Raw genomic sequence first — 17112 nt, 5'->3', positions numbered from 1 at the left:
AAAATAAATAAATAAATGCATACATAAAATAATGCATGACCATGACCAAGGACATTTGCCATCGGATGGCACGTTTCATATCAATCTTGGATACAGTTGTAAATTGCTATTAGCCTATATAAGCCAGAGATGTTACCATCTCTGTTTGACTTATACACATTCACAATTGACATATTATGTTGCACTAGAAAATCCCCTAAAACTCTTTCATGGTTAAATGATTTGATGTGATTTCTTCATTATTATTGTATATCAACATGTCTATGTTTGTATGTGAGTGCATTCTCTTTTAGGACCTTGTATTATATTTGTGTTGTTTCTCCTTGTGATATGGAGTATGTGAGAGGTTTTTCATGTTCATGTCTACTCTCTGTGCTCTGGGAAGATTTCTAAAAGGGTAAACTTGAACTTTTATCTAAAGTATACATGCATCAGTTTGGCTCATTCTATGACACATCTTTGTGAAAGATGCTGCTCCCTTCTGCATTCAGGCTGAGCTGCAGAAATGACTGATTATCATTAATCACTCCTGTTACTTGAGAAACACTTGACAGAGCTCAAGTGGCCTCTTACATGAAACCATAAACCTCTTAATTGCTGATTATAAGACCATGAAAAAAAATGATGTATCATCAGTTTCCCTGCTTGTTTGAATAAAAACTGGCGGGCAAAGAGACTTATTCTTGCAAAATATGTGAAGGAAAAAACAAGGCTTTCGTAATAATAACGTAAAAAGACAAACAATTAGGTAAACGCCTCAAAAACAATAACAAAAAAACCCTGTCGTTCACCATACTGACGGAAACTGTTCATCTTCACGGACAAAACTTGAGTTACAGGACAACGAAACATAGGAAGCAACCCGGTCAAAGTGACAGATATCCCGTCCATCCAATCAAAAGGCGAGTTCTCCAACCTAACCTCCAATGAGATGAGAGACGAAGGGCGGGACTTCCTGTTGGTGACGCAGTTGGCGAAGTGGAAGCCCCGCCGTCAATCAAATTAGGAAAAAAACAAACTGGACTAAAGCGAGCGCAGGCACCGATTAAAATAATCATGCTCGGAGTGTAATTAAACGCAGACATCAGTCTTCTTTAAAGAACTCACGTAATGACCGGTATGTAGGATTTGAAGAGCGTGAGAATGGTAGCTTTGAATCTTTGTGCAGGCTATGTTTATGCTAAGCTAGGCTAACGTTAGCAGGCGGGTGAATCTGAGAGAGTTTAAGATCCGCGGAGGAAATAAATACAGAGCTCAAGTGATCCATAAAACAACAAAACGCTTCTATTATACGCGATGAAGCCGTCTATGCAGCAGGCGCGCAGTGTAGACGGGCTCTAATAGCTGTTTTGTATTGTTGTGTGTTTAAGCGCCTGAAGGGCCAGTGAAAGCGGGAGTCATGGCGGACAGCAGCAGCGTTCAGGACGGCGGCGGCGCGGATCAGGTAAATCAGATCAAATCCTCTCTTCTCTTATTCTCTAATGCATGTGCTTTAGTGAAGTTTTCACTTTGTTCTGTTAAAACACTGGTACTTCCTGTGTGGCCACCCCCTTTCATGTATTAAACCCGCCCATCGTCAGGACGGACAGCCCTCGCCGCTCGCCCTGCTCGCCGCCACTTGCACCGGCCTCGGTTCGCCCGCCCCCGGAGCAGAGAACGGGGCAAACTCGAATAATGCTGCTGGGGTGGTAAGTCTAAAACTACAGATGTATCACCTTTATTCGACCTTACCGTGGTTTGAGTGTGAGCTAGGGCTTGTTTACTTTGAAATGAGTGCGTGTTTACTCCCCAAACTTAAAGCTAAGGATATAGAGAAGCACTGATCTAGTTGAGCTGCTTCTTAGTTTAGACTGAATAAATTATAGTGTGGTTCACAGTGCGTCTCGTTTTTACCAGGAACTATCCACAGGAAGACCAATCATATTCACAACTATTCACAGACCAAACGGACCAATCATAGTTTGTTTTACTTGCTTATTTGTTTATAACAGACCAACATGGAAAAAAGTCAAATTAATGGGCCGTGTCCCTTTAATTTTCCCAGAAAGCAAAAATGTCTTTTCACTCAGTTGGAATGCTATCGATCATTCAGCTGTCACAACATGAAGAGAGGAAAAAAATATATGTAAAAAATGAATATATATATATATATATATATATATATATATATATATATATCAGCAAGGATGGATTGTAATTGCAAATAATCAAAAGCGACGACAAATACTGCTATGACCTTTTACATTGTTATAGTTCTTTTTCGAATAAATGTTGTTCTTTTGAACTTTCTATTTATTAAAGACTTGTGGGGGAAAAAAAATATATATTTTAAGCTGTTTCCAAAAATGTGTTAAGCAGCACAACTGTTTTCAACATTGATAATAATCAGAAATGTTTCTTGATCATCAAATCATCATATTAGAATGATTTCTGAAGGATCATGTGACACTGAAGACTGTAACACTAAATTGTAATAATATTTCACAATATTACAGCTTTACTGTATTTCTGATCAAACAAATGCAGGCTTGGTAAATAAAATCCTAGTGACAAAAAAAATCTGTAAACTCTTTCTTTAGACCAATTTTCACTTTAAGTTAAATATAGCATGTACCTTGATATTAATGGCAGTTTCAGAGTTGTACAGAAAAACGGAAGAAATTATTGGGTATTTTTGTAGCATTTATGTTTGTCCCTCCAGAAGTAATAAGTAGTAGTAATAAGTATTATTTTACAAACAAAACAGAACTTTGACTTAGATAAGATTAGTTCATAGATAAGATTAGTTGACATAGTTTTGATTAGTTCATCTTTCTGTAGAGTGCAAACATTTAAATTTTAAGCCTGCTGATGTCATTTTTTGTGTGTGCATCAGGTGGCCAATGAGTGGACTGGGACCAATAAATGTCTGGTGACTTAGAGAAGTGAGAATATACAAACAAACAATTAATCATGAGACAATACACATGAAGTGAAAGTGCAGTGAAAATGTTCAAGCTAGTACACAAATGCACATATTAGTACAATAGTGTTTGTCAAAAGTACCGACTTCGATACCAAGTCAGTACTGGAATTTTAAAAATGTGACGCTTTGAGCGCTGTTGAGTGGATTTGTTAACCTCTGATTGGCCATTGTGTTCACACGCTCAACATATATGTCTGTGATTGGCTACAGTGATCAACGCTTCAAAAACATGTTGTAAATAGTCATCATTGATGCTCTTCACCAAGCGCTTACACAGATACACACGGAAGTGTTTGAAAGCAACTCTGCTGATAGACTTCTGCTTTCAAAACACTTTCCAATTTAAACACTTCCATGTGCTTTCAAACGCTCAAGTGTTGATCATTGTAGCCAATCACAGACATGTATGTTGAGCACGTGAACACAATGGCCAAACAGAGGTGTTTACGAATCCACCCAACAGCGCTCAAATCGTCACATTTTTAAAAAATTCGGTACCAACTTACCAACTTGACAACACTAAGCACAACCAAATGTTGTTTTCCATTGACAAGAGACTTAATCCAGTGATGAAAAACATCCATAATAAATCCAAATTCCCAAATTCCACTCCATTTTATCGTATTTGAAACTCGCTGAGCCTTTTCCCCATTTCATTGAATTTCTTGCGATTTAGTTAATTATTGCTATATTAGTGGAGAATTGGATTCTTTTGAGAGTCACATGATGCCTTTCAGTGTTTCAGACCAAACAATTCTCTCACATAGGATGGGTTTGTCCATGTTTTGCGTCAGTCAACATAGTAACAGCAAGATATTTTACTGTGTACGTGCAATGTTGTGGCATCACTTTGAATATTTTTTTCTTGTGTGAAACTATTTTGTTTCCCTCCCCAGAATGCAGACCTCTCAGTGCAGTTAACAGGGTCGTCTGAAAGGTGGGAGGCGGTAAAGGACGACTCGGGCGTCCTGCATCTCCCTGGCACGGGTATCGTCACATCCAACGGACAGTATGTTCTTCCTCTCCAGAGCCTCCAGGGTCTCCAGAGCCAGCCCATCTTACTCACGTCAGGGACCGACACGTCTGCCGGCGCAGTGCCTAACATCCAATACCAAGTCATCCCTCAGGTGCAGACGGCCGACGGGCAGCTGGGTTTCTCTGCCTCTGCCGTCGAGGGAGCCTCAATGGCGCAGGACGCCGCAGGGCAGATCCAGATTCTCCCAGACGGCACCCAGACCATCAGCGTCACGGGGACGACGGCAGCCGACGTTATCCGCAACAGTCAGCACCTCATGACCCAGTCTGGCCAAGTGCACCAGATGTCTCTGGGAAGCTCCGCCTTCAGCAGTCAGGGTCAGGTGGTCACTAACGTGCCTCTGGGTTTGCCTGGTAACATTACCTTTGTGCCCATAAACAGCGTGGATCTGGACTCTCTCGGGCTCTCGGGGGCCCAGCCAATAGCCACCGGCGTCACGGCTGACGGACAGCTGATCATGACCAATCAGAGCGTGGAGAACTCTGAAGGCTCGGAGAAAGCAGGGGAACAGCAGCAGACGCTCAACTCTAATGCAGACATGTTTGTGCCTACCACATCTTCAGCATCCTCCTCGTCCTCACAGCAGCAGGCCAGCACGATAGACGGCACGGGAGTGTTGACGCAGCCTGTGGCGGGAGAGCAGGGAGACGGGTCGGGCTACCTCAGTCAGGGCACGGTGCAGGTGTCGGGAGGACAGCAGGTCATCCAGTTACAGCAGCTGCCCATGCAGACCGGTGAGGGTCAGGTGTCTGCACAGGCCCAGCAGTCTCTGCAGAACATCCAGCTCATCAACCCAGGAACATTCCTCATCCAGGCCCAAACCGTCACACCGTCGGGACAGATACAGTGGCAGACCTTCCAGGTATGTAGCTATAATAATAAACATTTAATTATAAAGCACTTTTCATACATGGAATGCAACTCACAAGCATAAAAACAAATATTGGGAAAGACAATTTCACACAATATCAATATAAAAATATTCGAAAACATACTATAAAAGGTTCACAATGTAAAATAAAGAAATTGGCAATACAGTTTCACCCCAAAATCAATATATAAATACTCAAAAACAACTATAAGAGGATCAGGAAATAAAATAAAAACATAAACTTACACACAACTTCACACAATATTGTTAAACTCATAAGCAACTTTAAAAAAAGATATGCCTTAACCTGCCTTTTAAAAATATGAATGCTAGTAGCCTCTTTTACTTCATTTGGTAGACAATTCCAAATTTTTGGAGCATAGTGGCTAAAAGAAGTACCACCGGATCCAGATTGCTTATGATTTACTGTATAATGTGCCAAAAGACCAGCACTAGAGGATCTTAAACTACGATTTGTCTCAACAGACAGTTGGAAATGTAATAAGGTTCCGGATTATGCAGTGTTTTATAAACTAGTAAAAGAAAATCAATCCTTTGGTTATAAATCATGTGTGACAGATTTGTTTAAATTACAATTACAATTTTAGGGTTGGGAATTAAGAACCTTTTTTTTTTTTTTTTTTTTTAATTCACTGCTTCTGTAACGATTGTCCAGTAATAAAACAGTGACTCCTGCACCAGTATTCATCAGTGGCCCTGCACTCGACAACAAACATACTGTTTGACCGGCAACCACCACCCAATCACAAATAGGCAATGATTTATAATGAAAACTGATCAGTCTTGATCATGATTAATGTTACTGATTTTGAAATGCAGTAAAAAGTCTTTTTGAGATTGGTTACTGCTGGTTTTCGGTTGTACCACCGTGACTTACAATGTGACTGAATGTAGGAATGCAGACGGGCTCTTTTAAATAACTATTTTTAAATTGGCTCATAACACTGAGTGCTTAAAGGGATAGTTCGCCCAAAAATGAAAATTGTCATCATTTGTCCTCATGTCATTCCAACCACATAAGACTTTGGTTCACCTTCAAAACCAAAATTAAGATCATGAAGGTGTTGTAAAACGAATCCATATGAATTGAGCGGTTTAATCCATCTTCTGAAGAATATGACCATCACTTAACAAGTGCTTTTAAATTTGCTGACATTGGAAGTTAGAAATACTCTGTTTTCATAGCGTGAAAAAATAACTACTTTACATGAAAATGTGATCTGTAAAATCATCATACATAACAGATAGACTTGTCATGTATCATTTGAAAGGTCTCAACTAGCAGAATACAACAAGCATATTTGTTTTAGTTACAGACCAAACTATTAACAAAGTATTTGTATGAAAAAAATCGGTTGATGCACGTGTAAACAGTATACACATGTTTTTGCGCCACGTTTTGGTTTGTAACTTTGCAAAACATTAGTAAACCATAGTAGATCACATATCTATTGAGAGCAGGTTGTCTTGAACAAGACCAAACACAACATAAGACAACAATGCATAGATCTTGGAGTGACATGACATGCTGCTTGGCTAAAGATATAGGACATCCGGGATCTGATCACAATCATGACGCACTGTTTTCAAATGTCATTTGAAAGTTCAACCAATTGAAACTGGATCTTGGGTATAGTGGGTAGAGACGATGTGTAGAGACCAATCGGACACTGTTTTACAGCTGGAGTGTGTTTGGATTGGTTTGATCACTCAGATTGATAGGTCTTGATGTACCATGCACCACAGAATAGGAGCTGAAACAGTGCTGGAAGATCATCACTTATCAACCAAGATCTTATTACTTGTTCATTCTATGTACTTTTGTTGTGGCGTTTACACAAGTAGTTCTTATGTTCGGTAAAATCACTTGTTTTGAGGGTTTTTTGGACCCTTGGTTAATTAAGTTTCAAAATAAACGGCTAGCCTTCTTAATCCATTGCATGGCGTGAAGACATTAACACACTTAGGACACTACGGCATGCTCGCTTCATTTTTTTTTTCTTGTGTGTCTGTTTTGCACATGAGCCGCACGCACCACCAGAACTATCGACCATCGATATGTTTTATCGATTAAATTATCAACAATTAATCGATCGTCCATTTATCGTTAGAATCCCTAGGTTGGAACAACATGAGGATGAGTAAATAATGACAGAATTTTTATTTTTTGTGCGTTACCTTTTACCTTTACCATATTCTGCTGTTTAAAAATGTTAGCAAAAATAGTTTTTATAATTTTTATTTTATTTTTATAATTATATTTATTTATAATTATACAAACATTCCACCACTCTGTTCTCCTGTTCCAATCTGTCCCTGCAGGTGCAAGGAGTTCAGAACCTCCAGAACCTTCAGCTCCAGACAGCTCCAACTCAGCAGATCACTCTTGCCCCGGTGCAAACACTGTCTCTGGGTCAGGGCGGTACACCAGTCAGCCTGACCTCAGGACAGATGCCTAACCTGCAGTCGGTGACGGTTAACACTGTGGGCCAGGCAGGCATTCAGTTCCAGCAGTCCGAGGACACAGACAGCACTGGAGGTACAGCAGCTGGTGCTTCAGGAAGGGTGATGAAAATGTCTGTAGTAAGCCTTTTACTCAATCCTGGTCCCAGATTACACTGCTCATTTTTGATGTCTCTCTTTTCTGACACACTTATTTGAGATCTTGGAGCAGGGGTGTCCAAACTCGGTCCTGGAGAGCCACTGTCCTGCAGAGTTTACCTCCAGCTTGCCTCAACACTGGAAGTTTCTAGCATGCCTAGTAAGACCTTGATTAGCTGGTTCAGGTGTGTTTAATTGGGGTTGGAGCTCAACTTTCCAGGACAGTGGACCTCCAGGAGCAGGATTGGACACCCCTGTCTTGGAGTCTTTACTAATAAGCTGATGAGTTGAATCAAGTGTGTTTGATTAGGGAGACATCAAAAAGGTGTGGTCCTGGGGTTCCTCCAGGACCAGGGTTGAGATCCACTGACTTAGGGAAAAAAACATGGTAGATAAATGCAGGGCCCTATGAAATCTGTTTCATTCTTTTCTAAATTCTTTGTTTTCTAATTTAATTAGTCTGGATTCTGTTTTAATGTCCTTTGATTAAGATTTGTGAAATTAATCAAATTAAATTATTAAATAAATTTAATGAAACAATTTAATAATGCATTAAAATATTACCAATAATAGTGTCCTATGAAACATTTTATTTATTTTGTTTCAGAAAATCTGTGTCGTCTGTTTTAAATGAAATATTTTAAAGTGTAATCGAATAAAATAAAAAAAATGCCTTTCATTTCATGGCAAACAATATGCTGCACAACAGAGGTTTACTGATTAAATTAAAATGGTTTGATATTTTGTGGTATTAAATGGTTTAAACTCTATTATTATTATTATGACTTTATGAAGTACATTTTAATGTACAATAGTAATATATTTCTGTCATGATTTCTTCAAGTTAAATGGAAGTTTTATTTTGATGGGTTGAAGTGAGTTTCTATGTGCATCTAACAATAGTTTTATCAAATAAAATGGTAAAATGCTCATAAAATTCATATAGCGTGTCCTCATATAAGCCGCGTTTCCACCGCAGGAACTTTCCCCAGGAACTAGGGACTTTGGGTTGATACTCGGCGTATTTCGACCGCAGGAACCAGTGTCTAAATGAGATTCCGGGTATAAATTTCCCCCTCAGAAAGTCCCTGCTCACGGGGTAGTCCTTTTTCAAAGTTCAGGAACTTTAGGGGGGGTGGGACTTGGGTGCTGAACATGTTGATTGGTTTAGTTCATGCAGCATTTTCATTGGTTGACTCCACGCAGCATTTTATTTCAACCACCAATTTTAAAAGTCTGTTGTGGTGCATGCAGTATGAGTTGTTTGCTATTCAAATCAATGGAGTTTAAAAATTATGACAGATGGACCGACAACGAAGTTCAGGCTTTATTAAGCTTATATGCAGAGGACGAAATGTTGCGCGCAGTCCTACGTCACTGGACTAATCTTCACGATGCTTTAGACTGCAGTGGAAACGCAGACAGAAACAGGTCTGGGGGGGAAAGCAGTTCCTGGGGAAAAAAGTTCCTCTGACAAATTGTTACGGGTAATTTCGGTGGAAACGAGGCTATAGTGAGTCTGCAGATGCTGCAAACGCATTGAGCGCCATGTGTGCTTTAGCATGTGTAGTAGACCAAATATGCGGTGCTCATTCACACAGAAACGCACAGAACAACCAGACTTTGTTTAAATTTCATGTTTGTTTAATATTCACACTTGTCCATATTGCTATTTTTTTTTTTTTTTTTTTTTTTTTTTTTTATTCTTCAAATGCTTGCCAAATTCCGTGACATTCCACGTCACACTGTAAATTCCATTTTTATGAGTGGATTCTGTGATTCTGTAGTGTTTTCGTGTAAATCTTAGGGCCCTATAGAGTAAACAAGATAAAGCAGGCAAGATAAAGAATGACATTACAGAGGGAAGATGTGTTTAGCAGGTAAATATGCAGTGCTGTTAGTGTAACGCTGATCATACTATACTCTATAGATATTCAGATTAAGGAGGAGCCTGATTCGGAGGAGTGGCCTCTGGACAGTAGCTCTACGCTGAATGCCAATGACCTCTCTCACCTTCGTGTTCGTTTAGTGGAGGAGGAGATGGAGGGATTGAGCCAGGAGGGCAAACGTCTGCGCAGGGTCGCATGCACCTGCCCCAACTGCAAAGAGGGAGGTGGGAGGTGAGATCAAACTGCTGAGAGAACACATTTCCTTTAGCAGCTTATTTTGTTTTGAGACACAGTGAAATTTATATTCATGTGTAATACAGACACCCTATGGTGTGTGTTTGACTACATGCCTTCATTACTGGATGTGAGTAATATATTTCCATTCTGACTGTACATTTCTAATTATATGTTGTAGGGGATCTAACATGGGCAAGAAGAAACAGCATGTGTGCCATATAGCTGGCTGCGGGAAGGTTTACGGGAAGACGTCTCACTTGCGAGCTCACCTGCGCTGGCACTCGGGAGAGAGACCCTTTGTCTGCACCTGGATGTTTTGTGGGAAGAGGTTCACGCGCAGTGATGAATTACAGCGACATAGGAGAACACACACTGGTACTCTTCCTCTCTCTCTTTCTCTCACACACACACAAGTTTCTCACTGCCTCTGTGACTACCTCTGTTTACAAAACCTAGTGAGGTGCCTTGCTTACATAGGCAGCTACTGTCTAAGCAACATCCTGACCAGTATAGAGTCTCGTTAGTGACTGATTTGGAACTGAGTTGGATGCAGCTGAAAGTATATGGCAAACATATATATATATATATATACAGGGCCTAAAATTAAAGCACCAAATGAGAGAAAAATCGACATTGGCGAGTATATGAAACTGTGTCATTCACCAATTGGCCAGTAACAATTTTTTTAATTCTAACAATGCAATGTTGTGATAACATAAACGTGAAGAAACATGAACTACTCTCTGTACAGTTGACGGTACAGTGCTTCATCATCACAAAAGTTTCAGCCTTTCCAATGTAAATATTCAAGCGCTGGAACACGCAAAAGGGAATTTGTTACTCACGCGCTGTGTTGGAAGTTTAATATCCAACTTGAGCTCTCTTTCATGCCTTCCTGTGCTTCAATGGACACATTCACTTAAAATTATGTCAAAAAACGCCTGTCTCAGCGAGTATCCTATTAATGTCAGTTATGTCTTAAGTGAACGCAAACACAAAGCTCATGATCCGTGTGTGCATTCGGTCTTAAAGTGACAGCATCCTAATAATCCTGCTACTATCTGCATTTTTAATGTAAACCAAACAACAAAGGACAATCTAAAATTTTGGTGTCATTGTTTATAAATCATGTTATAACACATTTTAATTGATGCTTTTCAGTATTCTAATTTTTTTTCCAACTTTCTTCCAACATCACCTGTTAAAAAAAAAAAAAATAAAACTTAAAACTTTAAGTAAAAAAACAATCATATTCATTGCTGAAAAATGTCTATAAATGTATATTCCAGCCTAGGGTGATGTCAGTACATATATTAACATACGATGGAGCAGGATTTTGAGCAGCTTCTAATTCGTAGTTGGGTGCTGTCAACACGCATACACTACTGTTCAAAGTATAGGGTCAGTACTAGGGTTGTTAAAAGTACTGTCTTCGGAACCAAGTCAGTACTGAAATTTTATAAATTAAAAAAATTCCACTGATAGACGCCTGCTTTCAAACTCTCCCGTGTGTAAGCGCTCGGTGAAGAGCATCAAAGATGTCTATTTACAACATGTTTTTGAAGCGTTGATCATTGTAGCCAATCACAGACATGTCTGTTGAGTGCATGAACCCAGTGGCCAATCAGAGGTGTTTAAGAATCCACTCAACAGCACTCAAAAGAGAGGCAAATGCTGGTATCGTCATGTTTTCCAAATTTCAGTACCAACTTGGTACCGAAGTTGGTACTTTTGACAACCCTACTCAGTACCTGTTTTTTTTTTTTTGCAAAGAATTGATTCCCCTTTATATTAAGTGTCTTTAACTACTATGTAGTAACTTTTAAATGTATCATTTGATACAGTGCACTTACTGTGTACATACATGTTTTTACATTTACTTATATTTAAAAAAATACCTTCATGTAATTACAGCTGTGATTAATTAACTACATCTATAATGACACTGTTGACCTTCTCTTACCCCTTAACTCACCCTTAAACCAACCTATACTACCAAACCTGTCCGAGCCTTACCCGTATCCACCTCAATAACAGCACAAATGTTTCACAATACAACATCAACACAAGAAGTACATTGTACCTAATAGTGTTGTCAAAAGTACCGGTACTTCGGTACCAAGTCGGTACTGAAATTTTGAAAATGTGATGATACCAGCATTTCTGTAGTACCGGTAGTACCGAGAATCCGGGTATATTCGGTACCCACTGATAGGACTGTGCCAGTATTTACTTGAATATGACAAGAGTGAAGCACAAAGCTTTGTTTATAAAAAAAGAAATAATAGGTTAGCAATTAAATGTGACATCGTAGCCATGGAAACATTTTGGTTCATGCCGAATGAGAGAGGTAGGTGAGTCCATAAATTTAAGCTTTGTATTGTGTTTTGCGAATCACGATCTGGTCACCCGATTAGCAGAGAATTTAACAATATTTCATTAGTTATTCCACTGAACATGGAAACTTTTCCCAAATCTTCACTCACGCAGGGGCGTTTCTTCCTTTCGTTCGCTTTTAGGCCTATTATAGGCTATTCGCATTCTTTACTGTGGTAAAGTAGAAAAAACACCTTAGGACAGAAACCTTTTTGCTTGCACGTCAGTTTCTATTTAACACAGTTTGTGCTTGTTGTTAGACTTCATAAGGCGCGTCAAGTTTATTTGTATAGCGCTTTTCACACACGCTGGTGATTTTTACTTTCGCTTCCTCTGGCAGCGCAAAATCAAATATAGCCTGAATGTGTGAAGATAAACACTTTAGACCTTTTACAACAAGTGTCAGTTCCTTATAACATCAGGAGATAACATGAAGATATTATTAAAGCGAAATGGTCTCTTTCCTGCTCGTGTCCCACATCCCTCCCAAAGAGCAGAGCGGTAGGCTATATGACGCATCTTTGTGTAGAAATAAAAAACGAATGTTTTTTTTTTAATTTTTTTTAATAATATTTAACTTTCTTATTATATGACAATACAATATGACCAAAGAATTTAAGTTTTATTTGCATTAAATTGATAAAAAGTGACAGACTTTGTTACAAAAATCCTACTTCAAATTCTAATGTTAGAATGATTTCTGGAGGATCATGTGACACTGAAGACTGGAGTAATGATGCTGAAAATTCAGCTTTGATCACAGGAATAAGTTACATTTTGATGAATGTTTAACAATATTACTGTTTTTACTATATTTTTGATCAAATACATGCAGCCTTGCTGAGAATAAGAGACTTCTTTCAAAAACATAAAAAATCATACCGACCCCAAATGTTTGAATGGTAGTGTAGCTAGAAAATGCTGCCTTAGATTTGGGCTAAACAAGGCTTTTTTTTTATTTTATTTTATTTTTTTTTATAAAGATAAATGAGTATTTTAAATGAGCTTTTTAAGCAGGCTTCATGTAGGGAGCTCACTAGGTTTTTTAACCGCTTTTTTCTGTTCTTTTTCTCATTTCTGTATCATTCATTGTTTCACCATTATCAGGAGAGAAGAAGTTTGTGTGTTCAGAGTGTTCGAAGAGATTCATGCGCAGCGATCACCTGGCCAAGCACATAAAGACGCATCAGAACAAGAAGGGAGGCGGCGGAGCCGTGGTGGCAAGCGTGGGCGGGGCCATGTCCTCGGACAGCATCATCACGGCGGGCGGGACCACACTTATCCTCACCAACATCCAGCCCGGCACCATGCAGGGCCTCGCCACCGTCAACGCGACTGTCAACACCTCTAGCTCACAGGACCAGCTGACCACAGCCGAGATCCCTCTGCAGTTAGTCTCCGTGTCCGCCGGGGACGTGGCCGAGTGACCATGTGATGGCTGCGGAGACGACCCGTGAAGAGTCTTACAGGAAGAACGTTCTGCCAAGGTTCCGCCTCTTCCTGTACGACATCACGTCCTCTTCTCCCGCAACCTCAGACTTCATTTTGACTACGTCGATTCCACGCTCGCGCATATACCTTGCTTTTATACCTTTACATATTTACCCTCCTTTACGTAAATATGTACATTTACGTGAATGCATATATACACACACACATATATATATATTTTACAAATATAGAATTATTGGGGGATTTGTTCATCTTTTTATGGGGGAAGCATTATTTCTTGTTTTCACATACAACACTGAAATGCCTTATATTGTATTATAAGCTGTCGTGTACAAAGGCCGAGTTGTTCATGGGTGTCAAGCATCTGTTTCAGTGTGTACTTGTTGGAATGGGTATAATCGTGTTGTATAAAGAATGCAGCGCTGGTGACAAACGGGTGGCTGATGTTAAAGGAACCGTTTAGCCAAAAGTGAAAATTCTCACATTATTTCTTCCCCCTCCATTATGTCATTCCAAACATGTTTGCTTTCTCTGGGAAAGAACTGTTTTTGAAGAATCTTTACACACAACAACAGTTAAAGGGTTAGAAAATGAAAAATGAAATTCTGTCATTAATTACTCCCCCTTATGTCGTTCCACACCCGTAAGACCTTCATTCATCTTCACAACACACATTAAGATATTTTTGATGAAAGCCGAGAGGTATGTGACTCCATCATAGACAGCAATATAATCAACACTTTTAAGGCCCAGAAAGGTACTAAAGACATCATTAAAATAGTCCATGTGACTGCAGTGGTTCAACCTTAATGTTATGAAGCGACGAGAATACTTTTTGTGCGCAAAAACAAAAATAACGACTTTATTCAACAATATCTTCTCTTCTGTGTCAGTCTCTTACGCTGTTTACGTTCAGCGCTTCCAGGTTCTATGTCAGAATGCCGACTCATTATTGGCCGGCTCCTGCGTCAGCATCACATGCATGTGTCGTGCTGCTCACGTGAACAGCGTCAGCCAATAGTGAGTAGATGACGTAGAACCTGGAAGCGCTGCACTGTTTACAACGTGAACAGCGTAGGAGAATGACATGGAAGAGAATAAATTGTTGAATAAAGTTATTTTTGTTTTTGCACACAGAAAGTATTCCCATCGCTTCATAACTTTAAGGTTGAACCACTGTAGTCACATGGACTATTTTAACGATGTCTTTAGTACCTTTGTGAGCCTCGAAAGGTGCAATGACGTTGCTGCCTATGTGTGGTTCAAAAATATCTTAATTTGTGTTCTGAAGATGAACGAAGGTCTTACGGGTGTAGAACAACATAAGGGTGAGTAATTAATGACAGAAATTTAATTTTTGGGTAAACCAACCCTTTAATCTCCAGAAGGGATAAATTCTCCATAAAAACAGCCAGTTTATGACTCAAGCACTTTATTCAAAATAATCTGAAATCATATTGTGTGAGAAATGGACCAAAAGTTAAGTTGTTGTTCAGTGAAAATCCCATCTGCCACAGCTTGTTTACCGTTTGCCCTGTAACGTTAAGTGACTATATATGAGAACCTGATGTCAGTGACGTTGACTCTGCATTTTTGAATGTGGTCGTGAGCTTTGGGTGGATGGGAAGTTGCAAATCTGTTCCTCACACAAAGTTCCAGAAGATTGGGAATGCGGCGTCGTAGGTTTGAACTGCTTTTCAGGAAGTGGGGGAGTAAGTAATGGCAGAATTTCCATTTGCGGGCGAGCTCTTTCTTTCATTGTAATTCTAGGTCGTAAGTGATATTCGTGGTGTAAGTTCTCCATACAAGGAGGAAGATGTATAACAGAGAACTTTAGAAAGAAGCCTGCCATTTTGCTGTTGGGAGTCATGAAGGTGTCCAATAGTGTCTTTAAATGTGTCTGATGCTCCTCATGAAAATGCATTTGTTTTCTTTTATGTGATTTTATTTTGTGTAGGTAAACCCAGGCCCAACAAATGGGGCAAATATGAAACAATCATGTAATTAAAAGCATTTTATGTACCATAATTCTCAAACCTCTTGGAGTTGATCAGATCTTTCAATATGAATTTGTTGTGAATGAAGTCTTTTTTGAGCAAAAAGATATTTATATACATTGTAATCTGGATTTGTGGTGCTTTTCTAAGGAAAAACTCCCTTCGGCTTTACTTTTTTAAAGGACTGGACTGTAATCAGCATCAAGAATCATTTGTATGAAATGAATCAGTTTGTAGTTTGCCAAAATGAATTCGCACTCTTTGATAAAATAGAGACAAAAAATGTTCGTTTATGTCTGATGGTTTGCAGCATTAATATGTACAACTGTGTTTCAGGACCAAAAGAGCCGCTCACGGTCTCTGGTGTCGCTCTAGCAGTGCTGTGTCAAAATCACAGCCTATAGGGACGTGTTAGCCAATGTTAAACAACCAAAAGCTTTGCGGGACAATTTCTGTTCACGGTGATTATCCACGTAGGTTTTGAGCTCCTTCTCCTCCATTTGCTTACCGTAGCCGTGAGTCTCAGACGCCTTTATTCAAAGGGAGGGATTGTCCTCGTAAGACTTTGATAATGAACATTTTGTAGGAGTTTTTTTGTTTTTTTCATACACAGCAGGTCATCAGTCAGGACGCACTCATTTGCAGTCGGTCCATGTACAAGTATGGCTTTGTTTTCACGTGGTACTGTACAATTATTCTCGGTTTATGTTTTTATTCCTTCAACTAATCATGATTGTCTCTTTATCTGCCGATTCTGAGTACCATTGCCAATTTTTGTGTTGGGGATTTTATACCCTCCCGTAGCCAAGTTTGTTATGAACAGTTTGGAAAGGTCCAGAATGAAACACTATTTTGTTTTCTGAGTTGATAAGGGTTGTTCTTCTGTCACAGTGATCCAGAATTGCATTATTTTAGTCTTTTAGTTTGTGAAGTCTAATTTGATTTTGTTCATTATAAATAGCATCTTAACATGTCACTTTTATTTTATTTTTTATTTGGTCGTTTTTCCAAGAAAGCTTCGGACTATTGTACAATGCCCACTTTTGAGGGCAGCTGTTTATTTCACACTAAAATGACTAAACATAATCCTGGGCTTGTCAGTTGTCTTATTCTCACAGAACACTGATGCACATACAGTACTTACATACAGTACTTTTTTTTTTTTTTTTTTTTTTTTTAAATCACAAAAAAATAATTTATAAAAAAATAATTATTTTTATTCTGCAGGGACGCACTAAATTCATCAAAAGTGACAGTAAAGACATTACATTGTTACGATACATTTCTAGTTCAAATAAATGCTGTTCTTTTACTTTATTCATCAAAGGATCCTGAAAATGTATTGTAGTTTCCATAAAAATACAAAGCAGCACAAAGTTGTTTTCAACATACGAAATAAGAAGAAATGTTTCTTGAGCATCATATTAGAATGATTTCTGAAGGATCATGTGACACTGAAGACTGGAGGAATGCTGAAAATTCAAATTATTTTAATTTGTAATAACATTTTGCAATATTACTGTATTTTTGATCAAATAAATGCAACCTTGGTAGGCATAAATTTCTTTTCAAAAACATTTAAACAGTAATGTCTTTATGTAGTCAACATTTACTATTTTCACTATTATTAATGGCCTTCTTTTTTAATACAAATGTTCCTTGTCTGT

At 38.8% G+C, this 17112-nt stretch overlaps 1 protein-coding gene across 3 annotated transcripts; it reads left to right on the top strand.

Moving 5' to 3' along the window:
* Positions 1-927: 927 nt before the first annotated feature.
* sp3a (sp3a transcription factor) lies at positions 928-16531 on the top strand. Of its 3 annotated transcripts, none has more exons than XM_051906262.1 (8): positions 928-1117; positions 1371-1444; positions 1581-1688; positions 3862-4863; positions 7216-7432; positions 9524-9614; positions 9799-9995; positions 13104-16531. In XM_051906262.1, exons 1-8 carry the CDS (start codon positions 1111-1113, stop codon positions 13421-13423), a joined length of 2016 nt encoding a protein of 671 aa, XP_051762222.1. In that variant the 5' UTR covers positions 928-1110; the 3' UTR covers positions 13424-16531. The 3 variants fall into 3 exon arrangements, with proteins under 3 accessions (XP_051762222.1, XP_051762221.1, XP_051762223.1); XM_051906261.1 differs by having other exon boundaries at positions 9425-9614; XM_051906263.1 differs by lacking the exon at positions 1581-1688 and having other exon boundaries at positions 938-1117; positions 9425-9614.
* Positions 16532-17112: the final 581 nt, after the last annotated feature.

This window comes from Ctenopharyngodon idella, chromosome 9 (genome assembly GCF_019924925.1).
Source record: "Ctenopharyngodon idella isolate HZGC_01 chromosome 9, HZGC01, whole genome shotgun sequence".
In the NCBI taxonomy this organism is placed as follows: Eukaryota; Metazoa; Chordata; class Actinopteri; order Cypriniformes; family Xenocyprididae; genus Ctenopharyngodon; species Ctenopharyngodon idella.
The sequence above is the reverse complement of the archived record's forward strand: the minus strand, read 5'-3'. Positions and strand labels throughout refer to the sequence as shown.